The 21,932-nt window shown below is 42.4% G+C and overlaps 1 protein-coding gene across 1 annotated transcript in view; it reads left to right on the top strand.

The window, feature by feature from the left end:
- The first annotated feature begins 228 nt into the window (after positions 1 to 228).
- The window catches only part of LOC142663507 (uncharacterized), a 258,612-nt gene continuing 236,908 nt past the window's right edge, over positions 229 to 21,932 (top strand). Inside the window, exons 1-2 of the mRNA XM_075842222.1 lie at positions 229 to 285; positions 411 to 521. Of these exons, the coding sequence (XP_075698337.1) occupies positions 414 to 521 (108 nt within the window). The 5' untranslated portion in view covers positions 229 to 285; positions 411 to 413. The remainder of the gene's footprint in view (positions 286 to 410; positions 522 to 21,932) is intronic.

The following is a 21,932-nucleotide window of genomic DNA, read 5'->3' as shown; positions in this document are numbered from 1 at the left end:
GGATATCAGAGAACATTACAGGAGGAAGTATAAGAGGAGAGAACTACAACTCCCAGCATGTCCAAGTCTCACACAACTGATGACTATAGAAGATAAAACGCTGACTCCATCACTTCTCCATAGATCCCCGCCCCCTCACGTGAGTGATCACATGACGGGTCCTGCAGTTACTATTTCTTACACCCTCCACTGCTGAGCTCCGCCCCCTCACATGACTCATCTTATGACGTCATCACAGGTCCTGCAGTCAGTAGTATTGAGCAGCCGCATCTCAGCTGCTGTCGGGTAGGTATGATTTGTAGTCACGTGACTTTTTTCATAGATTGTTCTTTACATGGATTGTGGTTGTCAGATATTTCTCCCGTTATTATCCGCTCATTTCTATCCATCTTCCCCCCTGTACCCTCCAGACAATGGTCCCCTCCTCCTCTGACCCAACAGGACGAGACCATCACAGAAATACAATGACCAAGAACATTCTAGACCTCACCCTGGAGATCATCTACCTGCTGACCGGAGAGGTGAGGATTCTGGGAAATATGTCACATGACATCACTCTTCTCTATTAATAACACAGGACATTACTGGAGAGGTGAGGATTCTGGGAAATATGTCACATGACATCACTCTTCTCTTTTACTAACACGGGGACATGACTGGAGAGGTGAGGATTCTGGGAAATATGTCACATGACATCACTTCTCTATTAATAACACGAGGACATTACTGGAGAGGTGAGGATTCTGGGAAATATATCACATGACATTATTCTTCTCTATTAATAACACAGGTACATGACCGGAGAGGGGAGGATTCTGGGAAATATGTCACATGACATTATTCTTCTCTATTAATAACAGGTACATGACTGGAGAGGAGAGGATTCTGGGAAATATGTCACATGACATTATTCTTCTCTATTAATAACACAGGTACATGACCGGAGAGGTGAGGATTCTGGGAAATATGTCACATGACATCACTCTTCTCTATTAATAACACAGGGACATGACTGGAGAGGTGAGGATTCTGGGAAATATGTCACATGACATCCCTCTTCTCTATTAATAACAGGGACATGACTGGAGAGGTGAGGATTCTGGGAAATATGTCACATGACATCACTCTTCTCTATTAATAACACACGAACATGACTGGACAGGAGTGGATTCTGGGAATGATGTCACGTGACATCACTCTACTCTATTAATAACACAGGACATGACCGGAGAGGTGAGGATTCTGGGAAATATATCACATGACATCACTCTACTCTATTAATAACACAGGGACATGACCGGAGAGGTGAGGATTCTGGGAAATATGTCACATGACATCACTCTACTCTATTAATAACACAGGGACATGACCGGAGAGGGGAGGATTCTGGGAATGATGTCACATGACATTACGCTTCTCTATTAATAACACACGAACATGACTGGACAGGAGTGGATTCTGGGAATTATGTCACATGACATCACTCTACTCTATTAATAACACAGGGACATGACCGGAGAGGAGAGGATTCTGGGAAATATGTCACATAGCATCACTCTTCTCTATTAATAACACGTGGACATGACCGGAGAGGGGAGGATTCTGGGAATGATGTCACATGACATTACGCTTCTCTATTAATAACACAGAGACATGACTGGAGAGGTGAGGATTCTGGGAAATATGTCACATAGCATCACTCTTCTCTATTAATAACACGTGGACATGACCGGAGAGGGGAGGATTCTGGGAATGATGTCACATGACCTCACTCTTCTCTATTAATAACACAGGGACATGACTGGAGAGGTGAGGATTCTGGGAAATATGTCACATGACATCCCTCTTCTGTATTAATAACACAGAGACATGACCGGAGAGGTGAGGATTCTGGGAAATATGTCACATGACATCACTCTTCTCTATTAATGACACATGGACATGACTGGAGAGGTGAGAATCCTGGGAAATATGTTACATGACATCACTCTTCTCTATTAATAACACAGGACATGACCGGAGAGGTGAGGATTCTGGGAAATATGTCACATGACATCACTCTTCTCTATTAATAACAGGGACATGACTGGAGAGGTGAGGATTCTGGGAAATATGTCACATGACATCACTCCTCTCTATTAATAACACAGGGACATGACTGGAAAGGTGAGGATTCTGGGAAATATATCACATGACATCACTCTACTCTATTAATAACACAGGGACATGACCGGAGAGGTGAGGATTCTGGGAAATATGTCACATGACATCACTCTACTCTATTAATAACACAGGGACATGACCGGAGAGGGGAGGATTCTGGGAATGATGTCACATGACATTACGCTTCTCTATTAATAACACACGAACATGACTGGACAGGAGTGGATTCTGGGAATTATGTCACATGACATCACTCTACTCTATTAATAACACAGGGACATGACCGGAGAGGAGAGGATTCTGGGAAATATGTCACATAGCATCACTCTTCTCTATTAATAACACGTGGACATGACCGGAGAGGGGAGGATTCTGGGAATGATGTCACATGACATTACGCTTCTCTATTAATAACACAGAGACATGACTGGAGAGGTGAGGATTCTGGGAAATATGTCACATAGCATCACTCTTCTCTATTAATAACACGTGGACATGACCGGAGAGGGGAGGATTCTGGGAATGATGTCACATGACCTCACTCTTCTCTATTAATAACACAGGGACATGACTGGAGAGGTGAGGATTCTGGGAAATATGTCACATGACATCCCTCTTCTGTATTAATAACACAGAGACATGACCGGAGAGGTGAGGATTCTGGGAAATATGTCACATGACATCACTCTTCTCTATTAATGACACATGGACATGACTGGAGAGGTGAGAATCCTGGGAAATATGTTACATGACATCACTCTTCTCTATTAATAACACAGGACATGACCGGAGAGGTGAGGATTCTGGGAAATATGTCACATGACATCACTCTTCTCTATTAATAACAGGGACATGACTGGAGAGGTGAGGATTCTGGGAAATATGTCACATGACATCACTCCTCTCTATTAATAACACAGGGACATGACTGGAAAGGTGAGGATTCTGGGAAATATGTCACATGACATCACTCTTCTCTATTAATAACACAGGGACATGACCGGAGAGGTGAGGATTCTGGGAAATATGTCACATGACATCACTCTTCTCTATTAATAACACAGAGACATGACTGGAGAGGAGAGGATTCTGGGAAATATGTCACATGACATCACTCTTCTCTATTAATAACACAGGACATGACTGGAGAGGTGGGGATTCTGGGAATGATGTCACATGACATCACTCTTCTTTTTTAATAACACGGGGACATGACTGGAGAGGGGAGGATTCTGGGAGTGATGTCACATGACATCACTCTTCTCTATTAATGACACATGGACATGACTGGAGAGGTGAGGATTCTGGGAAATATGTCACATGACATCACTTCTCTATTAATAACACGAGGACATGACTGGAGAGGTGAGGATTCTGGGAATGATGTCACATGACATCACTCTACTCTATTAATAACACAGGGACATGACTGGAGAGGAGAGGATTCTGGGAAATATGTCATATGACATTATTCTTCTCTATTAATAACACAGGTACATGACCGGAGAGGGGAGGATTCTGGGAAATATGTCACATGACATCACTCTTCTCTATTAATAACACAGAGACATGACCGGAGAGGTGAGGATTCTGGGAAATATGTCACATGACATCACTCTTCTCTATTAATAACAGGGACATGACCGGAGAGGTGAGGATTCTGGGAAATATGTCACATGACATTATTCATCTCTATTAATAACACAGGGACATGACCGGAGAGGGGAGGATTCTGGGAAATATGTCACATGGCATCACTCTTCTCTATTAATAACACACGAACATGACTGGACAGGAGTGGATTCTGGGAATGATGTCACATGACATCACTCTACTCTATTAATAACACAGGACATGACCGGAGAGGTGAGGATTCTAGGAAATATGTCACATGACATCACTCTACTCTATTAATAACACAGGGACATGACCAGAGAGGTGAGGATTCTGGGAAATATGTCACATGACATCACTCTACTCTATTAATAACACAGGGACATGACCGGAGAGGAGAGGATTCTGGGAAATATGTCACATAGCATCACTCTTCTCTATTAATAACACGTGGACATGACCGGAGAGGGGAGGATTCTGGGAATGATGTCACATGACATTACGCTTCTCTATTAATAACACAGAGACATGACTGGAGAGGAGAGGATTCTGGGAATAATGTCACATGACATCACTCTGCTCTATTAATAACACAGGGACATGACCGGAGAGGTGAGGATTCTGAGAATGATGTCACATGGAATCACTCTTCTATATTAATAACACATGGACATGATCGGAGAGGTGAGGATTCTGGGAATGATGTCACATGACATCACTCTTCTCTATTAATAACACGGACATGACTGGAACGGTGAGGATTCTGGGAAATATGTCACATGACATCATTCTACTCTATTAATAACACAGGACATGATTGGAGAGGAGAGGATTCTGGGAAATATGTTACATGACATCACTCTTCTCTATTAATAACACATGGACATGTCCGGAGAGGGGAGGATTCTGGGAAATATGTCACATGACATCACTCTTCTCTATTAATAACACGGGAACATGACCGGAGAGGGGAGGATTATGGGAATGATGTCACATGACTTCACTCTTCCCTATTAATAACACAGGGACATGACTGGAGAGGAGAGGATTCTGGGAAATATGTTACGTGACATCACTCTTCTCTATTAACACAGGGACATGACTGGGGAGGTGAGGATTCTGGGAATGATGTCACATGACATCACTCTGCTCTATTCATAACACATGGACATGTCCGGAGAGGGGAGGATTCTGGGAAATATGTCACAGGACATCACTCTTCTCTATTAATAACACGGACATGACCGGAGAGGGGAGGATTATGGGAATGATGTCACATGACATCACTCTTCGCTATTAATAACACAGGGACATGACTGGAGAGGTGAGGATTCTGGGAAACATGTCACATGACCTCACTCTTCTCTATTAATAACACAGGGACATGACTGGAGAGGTGAGGATTCTGGGAAATATGTCACATGACCTCACTCTTCTCTATTAATAACACAGGACATGACTGGAGGTGAGGATTCTGGGAAATTTGTCACATGACATCACTCTTTTCTTAATAACACAGGGACATGACTGGAGAGGAGAGGATTCTGGGAAATATGTCACATGACAACACTCTTCTCTATTAATAACACAGAGACATGACCGGAGAAGTGAGGATTCTGGGAAATATGTCACATGACATCACTCTTCTCTATTAATAACACAGGGACATGACTGGAGAGGTGAGGATTCTGGGAAATATGTCACATGACATCACTCTTCTCTATTAATAACACATGGACATGACTGGAGAGGTGAGGATTCTGGGAAATATGTCACATGACATCACTCTTCTCTATTAATAACACAGGACATGACCGGAGAGGAGAGGATTCTAGGAATGATGTCACATGACATCACTCTGCTCTATTAATAACACAGGGACATGTCCGGAGAGGTGAGGATTCTGGGAAATATGTCACATGACATCACTCTTCTCTATTAATAACACAGGGACATGACTGGAGAGGGGAGGATTCTGGGAAATATATCACATGACATCACTCTTCTCTATTAATAACACGGGGACATGAGGTGAGGTGAGGATTCAGGGAAATATGTCACATGACATCACTCTTCTCTATTAATAACAGGGACATGACTGGAGAGGTGAGGATTCTGGGAAATATGTCACATGACATCACTTCTCTATTAATAACACGAGGACATGAGTGGAGAGGTGAGGATTCTGGGAAATATGTCACATGGCATTATTCTTCTCTATTAATAACACAGGGACATGACCGGAGAGGGGAGGATTCTGGGAAATATGTCACGTGACATCACTCTTCTCTATTAATAACACACGAACATGACTGGACAGGAGTGGATTCTGGGAATGATGTCACATGACATCACTCTACTCTATTAATAACACAGGGACATGACCGGAGAGGAGAGGATTATGGGAAATATGTCACATAGCATCACTCTTCTCTATTAATAACACGTGGACATGACCGGAGAGGAGAGGATTCTGGGAAATATGTCACATAGCATCACTCTTCTCTATTAATAACACGTGGACATGACCGGAGAGGGGAGGATTCTGGGAATGATGTCACATGACATTACGCTTCTCTATTAATAACACAGAGACATGACTGGAGAGGAGAGGATTCTGGGAATAATGTCACATGACCTCACTCTTCTCTATTAATAACACAGGGACATGACTGGAGAGGTGAGGATTCTGGGAATAATGTCACATGACCTCACTCTTCTCTATTAATAACACAGGGACATGACTGGAGAGGGGAGGATTCTGGGAAATATGTCACATGACATCACTCTTCTCTATTAATAACACAGGGACTTGGCTGGAGAGGTGAGGATTCTGGGAAATATGTTACATGACATCACTCTTCTCTATTAATAACACAGAGACATGACTGGAGAGGAGAGGATTCTGGGAAATATGTCACATGACATCACTCTTCTCTATTAATAACACAGGACATGACCGGAGAGGTGAGGATTCTGGGAAATATGTCACATGACATCACTCTTCTCTATTAATAACAGGGACATGACTGGAGAGGTGAGGATTCTGGGAAATATGTCACATGACATCACTCCTCTCTATTAATAACACAGGGACATGACTGGAGAGGTGAGGATTCTGGGAAATATGTCGCATGACATCACTCTTCTCTATTAATAACACAGGGACATGACCGGAGAGGTGAGGATTCTGGGAAATATGTCGCATGACATCACTCTTCTCTATTAATAACACAGAGACATGACTGGAGAGGAGAGGATTCTGGGAAATATGTCACATGACATCACTCTTCTCTATTAATAACACAGGACATGACTGGAGAGGTGGGGATTCTGGGAATGATGTCACATGACATCACTCTTCTTTTTTAATAACACGGGGACATGACTGGAGAGGGGAGGATTCTGGGAGTGATGTCACATGACATCACTCTTCTCAATTAATAATACAGGACATGACTGGAGAGGTGAGGATTCTGGGAAATATGTCACATGACATCACTCTTCTCTATTAATGACACATGGACATGACTGGAGAGGTGAGGATTCTGGGAAATATGTCACATGACATCACTTCTCTATTAATAACACGAGGACATGACTGGAGAGGTGAGGATTCTGGGAATGATGTCACATGACATTATTCTTCTCTATTAATAACACAGGTACATGACCGGAGAGGGGAGGATTCTGGGAAATATGTCACATGACATCACTCTTCTCTATTAATAACACAGGGACATGACTGGAGAGGTGAGGATTCTGGGAAATATGTCACATGACATCCCTCTTCTCTATTAATAACACAGAGACATGACCGGAGAGATGAGGATTCTGGGAAATATGTCACATGACATCACTTCTCTATTAATAACACGAGGACATGACTGGAGAGGTGAGGATTCTGGGAAATATGTCACATGACATCACTCTTCTCTATTAATAACACAGAGACATGACTGGAGAGGATTCTGGGAAATATGTCACATGACATCACTCTTCTCTATTAATAACACAGGACATGACTGGAGAGGTGGGGATTCTGGGAATGATGTCACATGACATCACTCTTCTTTTTTAATAACACGTGGACATGACCGGAGAGGAGAGGATTCTGGGAAATATGTCACATAGCATCACTCTTCTCTATTAATAACACGTGGACATGACCGGAGAGGGGAGGATTCTGGGAATGATGTCACATGACATTACGCTTCTCTATTAATAACACAGAGACATGACTGGAGAGGAGAGGATTCTGGGAATAATGTCACATGACCTCACTCTTCTCTATTAATAACACAGGGACATGACTGGAGAGGTGAGGATTCTGGGAATAATGTCACATGACCTCACTCTTCTCTATTAATAACACAGGGACATGACTGGAGAGGTGAGGATTCTGGGAATAATGTCACATGACCTCACTCTTCTCTATTAATAACACAGGGACATGACTGGAGAGGGGAGGATTCTGGGAAATATGTCACATGACATCACTCTTCTCTATTAATAACACAGGGACTTGGCTGGAGAGGTGAGGATTCTGGGAAATATGTTACATGACATCACTCTTCTCTATTAATAACACAGAGACATGACTGGAGAGGAGAGGATTCTGGGAAATATGTCACATGACATCACTCTTCTCTATTAATAACACAGGACATGACCGGAGAGGTGAGGATTCTGGGAAATATGTCACATGACATCACTCTTCTCTATTAATAACAGGGACATGACTGGAGAGGTGAGGATTCTGGGAAATATGTCACATGACATCACTCCTCTCTATTAATAACACAGGGACATGACTGGAGAGGTGAGGATTCTGGGAAATATGTCGCATGACATCACTCTTCTCTATTAATAACACAGGGACATGACCGGAGAGGTGAGGATTCTGGGAAATATGTCACATGACATCACTCTTCTCTATTAATAACACAGAGACATGACTGGAGAGGAGAGGATTCTGGGAAATATGTCACATGACATCACTCTTCTCTATTAATAACACAGGACATGACTGGAGAGGTGGGGATTCTGGGAATGATGTCACATGACATCACTCTTCTTTTTTAATAACACGGGGACATGACTGGAGAGGGGAGGATTCTGGGAGTGATGTCACATGACATCACTCTTCTCTATTAATGACACATGGACATGACTGGAGAGGTGAGGATTCTGGGAAATATGTCACATGACATCACTTCTCTATTAATAACACGAGGACATGACTGGAGAGGTGAGGATTCTGGGAATGATGTCACATGACATTATTCTTCTCTATTAATAACACAGGTACATGACCGGAGAGGGGAGGATTCTGGGAAATATGTCACATGACATCACTCTTCTCTATTAATAACACAGGGACATGACTGGAGAGGTGAGGATTCTGGGAAATATGTCACATGACATCCCTCTTCTCTATTAATAACACAGAGACATGACCGGAAAGATGAGGATTCTGGGAAATATGTCACATGACATCACTTCTCTATTAATAACACGAGGACATGACTGGAGAAGTGAGGATTCTGGGAAATATGTCACATGACATCACTCTTCTCTATTAATAACACAGAGACATGACTGGAGAGGATTCTGGGAAATATGTCACATGACATCACTCTTCTCTATTAATAACACAGGACATGACTGGAGAGGTGGGGATTCTGGGAATGATGTCACATGACATCACTCTTCTTTTTTAATAACACGGGGACATGACTGGAGAGGGGAGGATTCTGGGAGTGATGTCACATGACATCACTCTTTTCTATTAATAATACAGGACATGACTGGAGAGGTGAGGATTCTGGGAAATATGTCACATGATATCACTCTTCTCTATTAATGACACATGGACATGACTGGAGAGGTGAGGATTCTGGGAAATATGTCACATGACATCACTTCTCTATTAATAACACGAGGACATGACTGGAGAGGTGAGGATTCTGGGAATGATGTCACATGACATTATTCTTCTCTATTAATAACACAGGTACATGACCGGAGAGGGGAGGATTCTGGGAAATATGTCACATGACATCACTCTTCTCTATTAATAACACAGGGACATGACTGGAGAGGTGAGGATTCTGGGAAATATGTCACATGACATCCCTCTTCTCTATTAATAACACAGAGACATGACCGGAGAGGTGAGGATTCTGGGAAATATGTCACATGACATCACTCTTCTCTATTAATGACACATGGACATGACTGGAGAGGAGAGGATTCTGGGAAATATGTCACATGACATCACTCTTCTCTATTAATAACACAGGACATGACTGGAGAGGTGGGGATTCTGGGAATGATGTCACATGACATCACTCTTCTTTTTTAATAACACGGGGACATGACTGGAGAGGGGAGGATTCTGGGAGTGATGTCACATGACATTATTCTTCTCTATTAATAACACAGGTACATGACTGGAGAGGTGAGGATTCTGGGAAATATGTCACATGACATCACTCTTCTCTATTAATAACACAGAGACATGACTGGAGAGGAGAGGATTCTGGGAATGATGTCACATGACATCACTCTACTCTATTAATAACACAGGGACATGACTGGAGAGGAGAGGATTCTGGGAAATATGTCATATGACATTATTCTTCTCTATTAATAACACAGGTACATGACCGGAGAGGGGAGGATTCTGGGAAATATGTCACATGACATCACTCTTCTCTATTAATAACACAGGGACATGACTGGAGAGGTGAGGATTCTGGGAAATATGTCACATGACATCCCTCTTCTCTATTAATAACACAGAGACATGACCGGAGAGGTGAGGATTCTGGGAAATATGTCACATGACATCACTCTTCTCTATTAATAACAGGGACATGACCGGAGAGGTGAGGATTCTGGGAAATATGTCACATGACATTATTCTTCTCTATTAATAACACAGGGACATGACCGGAGAGGGGAGGATTCTGGGAAATATGTCACATGGCATCACTCTTCTCTATTAATAACACACGAACATGACTGGACAGGAGTGGATTCTGGGAATGATGTCACATGACATCACTCTACTCTATTAATAACACAGGACATGATCGGAGAGGTGAGGATTCTAGGAAATATGTCACATGACATCACTCTACTCTATTAATAACACAGGGACATGACCAGAGAGGTGAGGATTCTGGGAAATATGTCACATGACATCACTCTACTCTATTAATAACACAGGGACATGACCGGAGAGGAGAGGATTCTGGGAAATATGTCACATAGCATCACTCTTCTCTATTAATAACACGTGGACATGACCGGAGAGGGGAGGATTCTGGGAATGATGTCACATGACATTACGCTTCTCTATTAATAACACAGAGACATGACTGGAGAGGAGAGGATTCTGGGAATAATGTCACATGACATCACTCTGCTCTATTAATAACACAGGGACATGACCGGAGAGGTGAGGATTCTGAGAATGATGTCACATGGCATCACTCTTCTATATTAATAACACATGGACATGATCGGAGAGGTGAGGATTCTGGGAATGATGTCACATGACATCACTCTTCTCTATTAATAACACGGACATGACTGGAACGGTGAGGATTCTGGGAAATATGTCACATGACATCACTCTACTCTATTAATAACACAGGACATGATTGGAGAGGAGAGGATTCTGGGAAATATGTTACATGACATCACTCTTCTCTATTAATAACACATGGACATGTCCGGAGAGGGGAGGATTCTGGGAAATATGTCACATGACATCACTCTTCTCTATTAATAACACGGGAACATGACCGGAGAGGGGAGGATTATGGGAATGATGTCACATGACTTCACTCTTCCCTATTAATAACACAGGGACATGACTGGAGAGGAGAGGATTCTGGGAAATATGTTACGTGACATCACTCTTCTCTATTAACACAGGGACATGACTGGGGAGGTGAGGATTCTGGGAATGATGTCACATGACATCACTCTGCTCTATTAATAACACATGGACATGTCCGGAGAGGGGAGGATTCTGGGAAATATGTCACAGGACATCACTCTTCTCTATTAATAACACGGACATGACCGGAGAGGGGAGGATTATGGGAATGATGTCACATGACATCACTCTTCGCTATTAATAACACAGGGACATGACTGGAGAGGTGAGGATTCTGGGAAACATGTCACATGACCTCACTCTTCTCTATTAATAACACAGGGACATGACTGGAGAGGTGAGGATTCTGGGAAATATGTCACATGACCTCACTCTTCTCTATTAATAACACAGGACATGACTGGAGGTGAGGATTCTGGGAAATTTGTCACATGACATCACTCTTTTCTTAATAACACAGGGACATGACTGGAGAGGAGAGGATTCTGGGAAATATGTCACATGACAACACTCTTCTCTATTAATAACACAGAGACATGACCGGAGAAGTGAGGATTCTGGGAAATATGTCACATGACATCACTCTTCTCTATTAATAACACAGGGACATGACTGGAGAGGTGAGGATTCTGGGAAATATGTCACATGACATCACTCTTCTCTATTAATAACACATGGACATGACTGGAGAGGTGAGGATTCTGGGAAATATGTCACATGACATCACTCTTCTCTATTAATAACACAGGACATGACCGGAGAGGAGAGGATTCTAGGAATGATGTCACATGACATCACTCTTCTCTATTAATAACACGGGGACATGAGGAGAGGTGAGGATTCTGGGAAATATGTCACATGACATCACTTCTCTATTAATAACACGAGGACATGAGTGGAGAGGTGAGGATTCTGGGAAATATGTCACATGGCATTATTCTTCTCTATTAATAACACAGGGACATGACCGGAGAGGGGAGGATTCTGGGAAATATGTCACGTGACATCACTCTTCTCTATTAATAACACACGAACATGACTGGACAGGAGTGGATTCTGGGAATGATGTCACATGACATCACTCTACTCTATTAATAACACAGGGACATGACCGGAGAGGAGAGGATTCTGGGAAATATGTCACATAGCATCACTCTTCTCTATTAATAACACGTGGACATGACCGGAGAGGTGAGGATTCTGGGAAATATGTCACATTGCATCACTCTTCTCTATTAATAACACGTGGACATGACCGGAGAGGGGAGGATTCTGGGAATGATGTCACATGACATTACGCTTCTCTATTAATAACACAGAGACATGACTGGAGAGGAGAGGATTCTGGGAATAATGTCACATGACCTCACTCTTCTCTATTAATAACACAGGGACATGACTGGAGAGGTGAGGATTCTGGGAATAATGTCACATGACCTCACTCTTCTCTATTAATAACACAGGGACATGACTGGAGAGGGGAGGATTCTGGGAAATATGTCACATGACATCACTCTTCTCTATTAATAACACAGGGACTTGGCTGGAGAGGTGAGGATTCTGGGAAATATGTTACATGACATCACTCTTCTCTATTAATAACACAGAGACATGACTGGAGAGGAGAGGATTCTGGGAAATATGTCACATGACATCACTCTTCTCTATTAATAACACAGGACATGACCGGAGAGGTGAGGATTCTGGGAAATATGTCACATGACATCACTCTTCTCTATTAATAACAGGGACATGACTGGAGAGTTGAGGATTCTGGGAAATATGTCACATGACATCACTCCTCTCTATTAATAACACAGGGACATGACTGGAGAGGTGAGGATTCTGGGAAATATGTCACATGACATCACTCTTCTCTATTAATAATACAGGGACATGACCGGAGAGGTGAGGATTCTGGGAAATATGTCACATGACATCACTCTTCTCTATTAATAACACAGAGACATGACTGGAGAGGAGAGGATTCTGGGAAATATGTCACATGACATCACTCTTCTCTATTAATAACACAGGACATGACTGGAGAGGTGGGGATTCTGGGAATGATGTCACATGACATCACTCTTCTTTTTTAATAACACGGGGACATGACTGGAGAGGGGAGGATTCTGGGAGTGATGTCACATGACATCACTCTTCTCAATTAATAATACAGGACATGACTGGAGAGGTGAGGATTCTGGGAAATATGTCACATGACATCACTTCTCTATTAATAACACGAGGACATGACTGGAGAGGTGAGGATTCTGGGAATGATGTCACATGACATTATTCTTCTCTATTAATAACACAGGTACATGACCGGAGAGGGGAGGATTCTGGGAAATATGTCACATGACATCACTCTTCTCTATTAATAACACAGGGACATGACTGGAGAGGTGAGGATTCTGGGAAATATGTCACATGACATCCCTCTTCTCTATTAATAACACAGAGACATGACCGGAGAGATGAGGATTCTGGGAAATATGTCACATGACATCACTTCTCTATTAATAACACGAGGACATGACTGGAGAGGTGAGGATTCTGGGAAATATGTCACATGACATCACTCTTCTCTATTAATAACACAGAGACATGACTGGAGAGGATTCTGGGAAATATGTCACATGACATCACTCTTCTCTATTAATAACACAGGACATGACTGGAGAGGTGGGGATTCTGGGAATGATGTCACATGACATCACTCTTCTTTTTTAATAACACGGGGACATGACTGGAGAGGGGAGGATTCTGGGAAATATGTCACATGACATCACTCTTCTCTATTAATGACACATGGACATGACTGGAGAGGTGAGAATCCTGGGAAATATGTTACATGACATCACTCTTCTCTATTAATAACACAGGACATGACCGGAGAGGTGAGGGTTCTGGGAAATATGTCACATGACATCACTCTTCTCTATTAATAACAGGGACATGACTGGAGAGGTGAGGATTCTGGGAAATATGTCACATGACATCACTTCTCTATTAATAACACGAGGACATGACTGGAGAGGTGAGGATTCTGGGAAATATGTCACATGACATCACTCTTGTCTATTAATAACACACGAACATGACTGGACAGGAGTGGATTCTGGGAATGATGACACATGACATCACTCTACTCTATTAATAACACAGGACATGACCGGAGAGGAGAGGATTCTAGGAATGATGTCACATGACATCACTCTGCTCTATTAATAACACAGGGACATGTCCGGAGAGGTGAGGATTCTGGGAAATATGTCACATGACATCACTCTTCTCTATTAATAACACAGGGACATGACTGGAGAGGGTAGGATTCTGGGAAATATATCACATGACATCACTCTTCTCTATTAATAACACGGGGACATGAGGTGAGGTGACGATTCAGGGAAATATGTCACATGACATCACTCTTCTCTATTAATAACGGACATGACTGGAGAGGTGAGGATTCTGGGAAATATGTCACATGACATCACTTCTCTATTAATAACACGAGGACATGAGTGGAGAGGTGAGGATTCTGGGAAATATGTCACATGGCATTATTCTTCTCTATTAATAACACAGGGACATGACCGGAGAGGGGAGGATTCTGGGAAATATGTCACATGACATCACTCTTCTCTATTAATAACACACGAACATGACTGGACAGGAGTGGATTCTGGGAATGATGTCACATGACATCACTCTACTCTATTAATAACACAGGGACATGACCGGAGAGGAGAGGATTCTGGGAAATATGTCACATAGCATCACTCTTCTCTATTAATAACACGTGGACATGACCGGAGAGGAGAGGATTCTGGGAAATATGTCACATAGCATCACTCTTCTCTATTAATAACACGTGGACATGACCGGAGAGGGGAGGATTCTGGGAATGATGTCACATGACATTACGCTTCTCTATTAATAACACAGAGACATGACTGGAGAGGAGAGGATTCTGGGAATAATGTCACATGACCTCACTCTTCTCTATTAATAACACAGGGACATGACTGGAGAGGTGAGGATTCTGGGAATAATGTCACATGACCTCACTCTTCTCTATTAATAACACAGAGACATGACTGGAGAGGAGAGGATTCTGGGAAATATGTCACATGACATCACTCTTCTCTATTAATAACACAGGGCATGACCGGAGAGGTGAGGATTCTGGGAAATATGTCACATGACATCACTCTTCTCTATTAATAACAGGGACATGACTGGAGAGGTGAGGATTCTGGGAAATATGTCACATGACATCACTCCTCTCTATTAATAACACAGGGACATGACTGGAGATGTGAGGATTCTGGGAAATATGTCACATGACATCACTCTTCTCTATTAATAACACAGGGACATGACCGGAGAGGTGAGGATTCTGGGAAATATGTCACATGACATCACTCTTCTCTATTAATAACACAGACATGACTGGAGAGGAGAGGATTCTGGGAAATATGTCACATGACATCACTCTTCTCTATTAATAACACAGGACATGACTGGAGAGGTGGGGATTCTGGGAATGATGTCACATGACATCACTCTTCTTTTTTAATAATGGGGACATGACTGGAGAGGGGAGGATTCTGGGAGTGATGTCACATGACATCACTCTTCTCTATTAATAATACAGGACATGACTGGAGAGGTGAGGATTCTGGGAAATATGTCACATGACATCACTCTTCTCTATTAATGACACATGGACATGACTGGAGAGGTGAGGATTCTGGGAAATATGTCACATGACATCACTTCTCTATTAATAACACGAGGACATGACTGGAGAGGTGAGGATTCTGGGAATGATGTCACATGACATTATTCTTCTCTATTAATAACACAGGTACATGACCGGAGAGGGGAGGATTCTGGGAAATATGTCACATGACATCACTCTTCTCTATTAATAACACAGGGACATGACTGGAGAGGTGAGGATTCTGGGAAATATGTCACATGACATCCCTCTTCTCTATTAATAACACAGAGACATGACCGGAGAGGTGAGGATTCTGGGAAATATGTCACATGACATCACTCTTCTCTATTAATAACACATGGACATGACTGGAGAGGTGAGAATCCTGGGAAATATGTTACATGACATCACTCTTCTCTATTAATAACACAGGACATGACCGGAGAGGTGAGGATTCTGGGAAATATGTCACATGACATCACTCTTCTCTATTAATAACAGGGACATGACTGGAGAGGTGAGGATTCTGGGAAATATGTCACATGACATCACTTCTCTATTAATAACACGAGGACATGACTGGAGAGGTGAGGATTCTGGGAAATATGTCACATGACATCACTCTTCTCTATTAATAACACACGAACATGACTGGACAGGAGTGGATTCTGGGAATGATGTCACATGACATCACTCTACTCTATTAATAACACAGGGACATGACCGGAGAGGATTCTGGGAATGATGTCACATGACATTACGCTTCTCTATTAATAACACAGAGATATGATTGGAGAGGAGAGGATTCTGGGAATAATGTCACATGACATCACTCTTTATTAATAACACAAGGACATTACTGGAGAGGAGAGGATTCTGGGAATAATGTCACATGACATCACTCTGCTCTATTAATAACACAGGGACATGACCGGAGAGGTGAGGATTCTGGGAATGATGCCACATGGCATCACTCTTCTATATTAATAACACATGGACATGATCGGAGAGGTGAGGATTCTGGGAATGATGTCACATGACATCACTCTTCTCTATTAATAACACGGGGACATGACCGGAGAGGGGAGGATTATGGGAATGATGTCACATGACATCACTCTTCCCTATTAATAACACAGGGACATGACTGGAGAGGAGAGGATTCTGGGAAATATGTTACGTGACATCACTCTTCTCTATTAACACAGGGACATGACTGGGGAGGTGAGGATTCTGGGAATGATGTCACATGACATCACTCTGCTCTATTAATAACACATGGACATGTCCGGAGAGGGGAGGATTCTGGGAAATATCTCACATGACATCACTCTTCTCTATTAATAACACGGGGACATGACCGGAGAGGGGAGGATTATGGGAATGATGTCACATGACATCACTCTTCGCTATTAATAACACAGGGACATGACTGGAGAGGTGAGGATTCTGGGCAATATGTCACATGACCTCACTCTTCTCTATTTATAACACAGGACATGACGAGGTGAGGATTCTGGGAAATTTGTCACGTGACAACACTCTTCTCTATTAATAACACAGAGACATGACCGGAGAAGTGAGGATTCTGGGAAATATGTCACATGACATCACTCTTCTCTATTAATAACACAGGGACATGACTGGAGAGGTGAGGATTCTGGGAAATATGTCACATGACATCACTCTTCTCTATTAATAACACAGGAAATGACTGGAGAGGATTCTGGGAAATATGTCACATGACATCAGTCTTTATTAATAACACAGGGACATGACTGGAGAGGTGAGAATTCTGGGAAATATGTCACATGACATCACTCTTCTCTATTAATAACACAGGGACATGATTGGAGAGGTGAGGATTCTGGGAATGATGTCACATGACATCACTCTTCTCTATTAATAACACAAGACATGACTGGAGAGGTGAGGATTCTGGGAAATATGTCACATGGCATTATTCTTCTCTATTAATAACACAGGGACATGACCGGAGAGGGGAGGATTCTGGGAAATATGTCACATGACATCACTCTTCTCTATTAATAACACTTGGACATGACCGGAGAGGGGAGGATTCTGGGAAATATGTCACATAGCATCACTCTTCTCTATTAATAACACTTGGACATGACCGGAGAGGAGAGGATTCTGGGAAATATGTCACATAGCATCACTCTTCTCTATTAATAACACTTGGACATGACCGGAGAGGGGAGGATTCTGGGAATGATGTCACATGACATTACGCTTCTCTTTTAATAACACAGAGACATGACTGGAGAGGAGAGGATTCTGGGAATAATGTCACATGACCTCACTCTTCTCTATTAATAACACAGGGACATGACTGGAGAGATGAGGATTCTGGGAATAATGTCACATGAGCTCACTCTTCTCTATTAATAACACAGAGACATGACTGGAGAGGAGAGGATTCTGGGAAATATGTCACATGACATCACTCTTCTCTATTAATAACACAGGGCATGACCGGAGAGGTGAGGATTCTGGGAAATATGTCACATGACATCACTCTTCTCTATTAATAACAGGGACATGACTGGAGAGGTGAGGATTCTGGGAAATATGTCACATGACATCACTCCTCTCTATTAATAACACAGGGACATGACTGGAGAGGTGAGGATTCTGGGAAATATGTCACATGACATCACTCTTCTCTATTAATAACACAGGGACATGACCGGAGAGGTGAGGATTCTGGGAAATATGTCACATGACATCACTCTTCTCTATTAATAACACAGAGACATGACTGGAGAGGAGAGGATTCTGGGAAATATGTCACATGACTTCACTCTTCTCTATTAATAACACAGGACATGACTGGAGAGGTGGGGATTCTGGGAATGATGTCACATGACATCACTCTTCTTTTTTAATAACACGGGGACATGACTGGAGAGGGGAGGATTCTGGGAGTGATGTCACATGACATCACTCTTCTCTATTAATAATACAGGACATGACTGGAGAGGTGAGGATTCTGGGAAATATGTCACATGACATCACTTCTCTATTAATAACACGAGGACATGACTGGAGAGGTGAGGATTCTGGGAATGATGTCACATGACATTATTCTTCTCTATTAATAACACAGGTACATGACCGGAGAGGGGAGGATTCTGGGAAATATGTCACATGACATCACTCTTCTCTATTAATAACACAGGGACATGACTGGAGAGGTGAGGATTCTGGGAAATATGTCACATGACATCCCTCTTCTCTATTAATAACACAGAGACATGACCGGAGAGGTGAGGATTCTGGGAAATATGTCACATGACATCACTCTTCTCTATTAATGACACATGGACATGACTGGAGAGGTGAGAATCCTGGGAAATATGTTACATGACATCACTCTTCTCTATTAATAACACAGGACATGACCGGAGAGGTGAGGATTCTGGGAAATATGTCACATGACATCACTCTTCTCTATTAATAACAGGGACATGACTGGAGAGGTGAGGATTCTGGGAAATATGTCACATGACATCACTTCTCTATTAATAACACGAGGACATGACTGGAGAGGTGAGGATTCTGGGAAATATGTCACATAACATCACTCTTGTCTATTAATAACACACGAACATGACTGGACAGGAGTGGATTCTGGGAATGATGTCACATGATATCACTCTACTCTATTAATAACACAGGACATGACCGGAGAGAAGAGGATTCTAGGAATGATGTCACATGACATCACTCTGCTCTATTAATAACACAGGGACATGTCCGGAGAGGTGAGGATTCTGGGAAATATGTCACATGACATCACTCTTCTCTATTAATAACACAGGGACATGACTGGAGAGGGGAGGATTCTGGGAAATATATCACATGATATCACTCTTCTCTATTAATAACACGGGGACATGAGGTGAGGTGAGGATTCAGGGAAATATGTCACATGACATCACTCTTCTCTATTAATAACAGGGACATGACTGGAGAGGTGAGGATTCTGGGAAATATGTCACATGACATCACTTCTCTATTAATAACACGAGGACATGAGTGGAGAGGTGAGGATTCTGGGAAATATGTCACATGGCATTATTCTTCTCTATTAATAACACAGGGACATGACCGGAGAGGGGAGGATTCTGGGAAATATGTCACATGACATCACTCTTCTCTATTAATAACACACGAACATGACTGGACAGGAGTGGATTCTGGGAATGATGTCACATGACATCACTCTACTCTATTAATAACACAGGGACATGACCGGAGAGGAGAGGATTCTGGGAAATATGTGACATAGCATCACTCTTCTCTATTAATAACACGTGGACATGACCGGGGAGGTGAGGATTCTGGGAATGATGTCACATGACATCACTCTGCTCTATTAATAACACATGGACATGTCCGGAGAGGGGAGGATTCTGGGAAATATGTCACATGACATCACTCTACTCTATTAATAACACAGGGACATGACCGGAGAGGTGAGGATTCTGGGAAATATGTCACATGACATCACTCTACTCTATTAATAACACAGGGACATGACCGGAGAGGAGAGGATTCTGGGAAATATGTCACATAGCATCACTCTTCTCTATTAATAACACGTGGACATGTCCGGAGAGGGGAGGATTCTGGGAATGATGTCACATGACATTACGCTTCTCTATTAATAACACAGAGACATGACTGGAGAGGAGAGGATTCTGGGAATAATGTCACATGACATCACTCTGCTCTATTAATAACACAGGGACATGACCGGAGAGGTGAGGATTCTGGGAATGATGTCACATGGCATCACTCTTCTATATTAATAACACATGGACATGATCGGAGAGGTGAGGATTCTGGGAATGATGTCACATGACATCACTCTTCTCTATTAATAACACAGGGACATGACTGGAGCGGTGAGGATTCTGGGAAATATGTCACATGACATCACTCTACTCTATTAATAACACAGGACATGATTGGAGAGGAGAGGATTCTGGGAAATATGTTACGTGACATCACTCTTCTCTATTAACACAGGGACATGACTGGGGAAGTGAGGATTCTGGGAATGATGTCACATGACATCACTCTGCTCTATTAATAACACGGGGACATGATCGGAGAGGTGAGGATTCTGGGAATGATGTCACATGATATCACTCTTCTCTATTAATAACACATGGACATGTCCGGAGAGGGGAGGATTCTGGGAAATATGTCACATGACATCACTCTTCTCTATTAATAACACGGGGACATGACCGGAGAGGGGAGGATTATGGGAATGATGTCACATGACATCACTCTTCCCTATTAATAACACAGGGACATGACTGGAGAGGAGAGGATTCTGGGAAATATGTTACGTGACATCACTCTTCTCTATTAACACAGGGACATGACTGGGGAGGTGAGGATTCTGGGAATGATGTCACATGACATCACTCTGCTCTATTAATAACACATGGACATGACCGGAGGGGG

The sequence above is a fragment of the Rhinoderma darwinii genome, chromosome 11 (genome assembly GCF_050947455.1).
Source record: "Rhinoderma darwinii isolate aRhiDar2 chromosome 11, aRhiDar2.hap1, whole genome shotgun sequence".
NCBI classification, from domain to species: Eukaryota; Metazoa; Chordata; class Amphibia; order Anura; family Rhinodermatidae; genus Rhinoderma; species Rhinoderma darwinii.
This window is presented reverse-complemented; position numbering and strand designations above follow the sequence as displayed.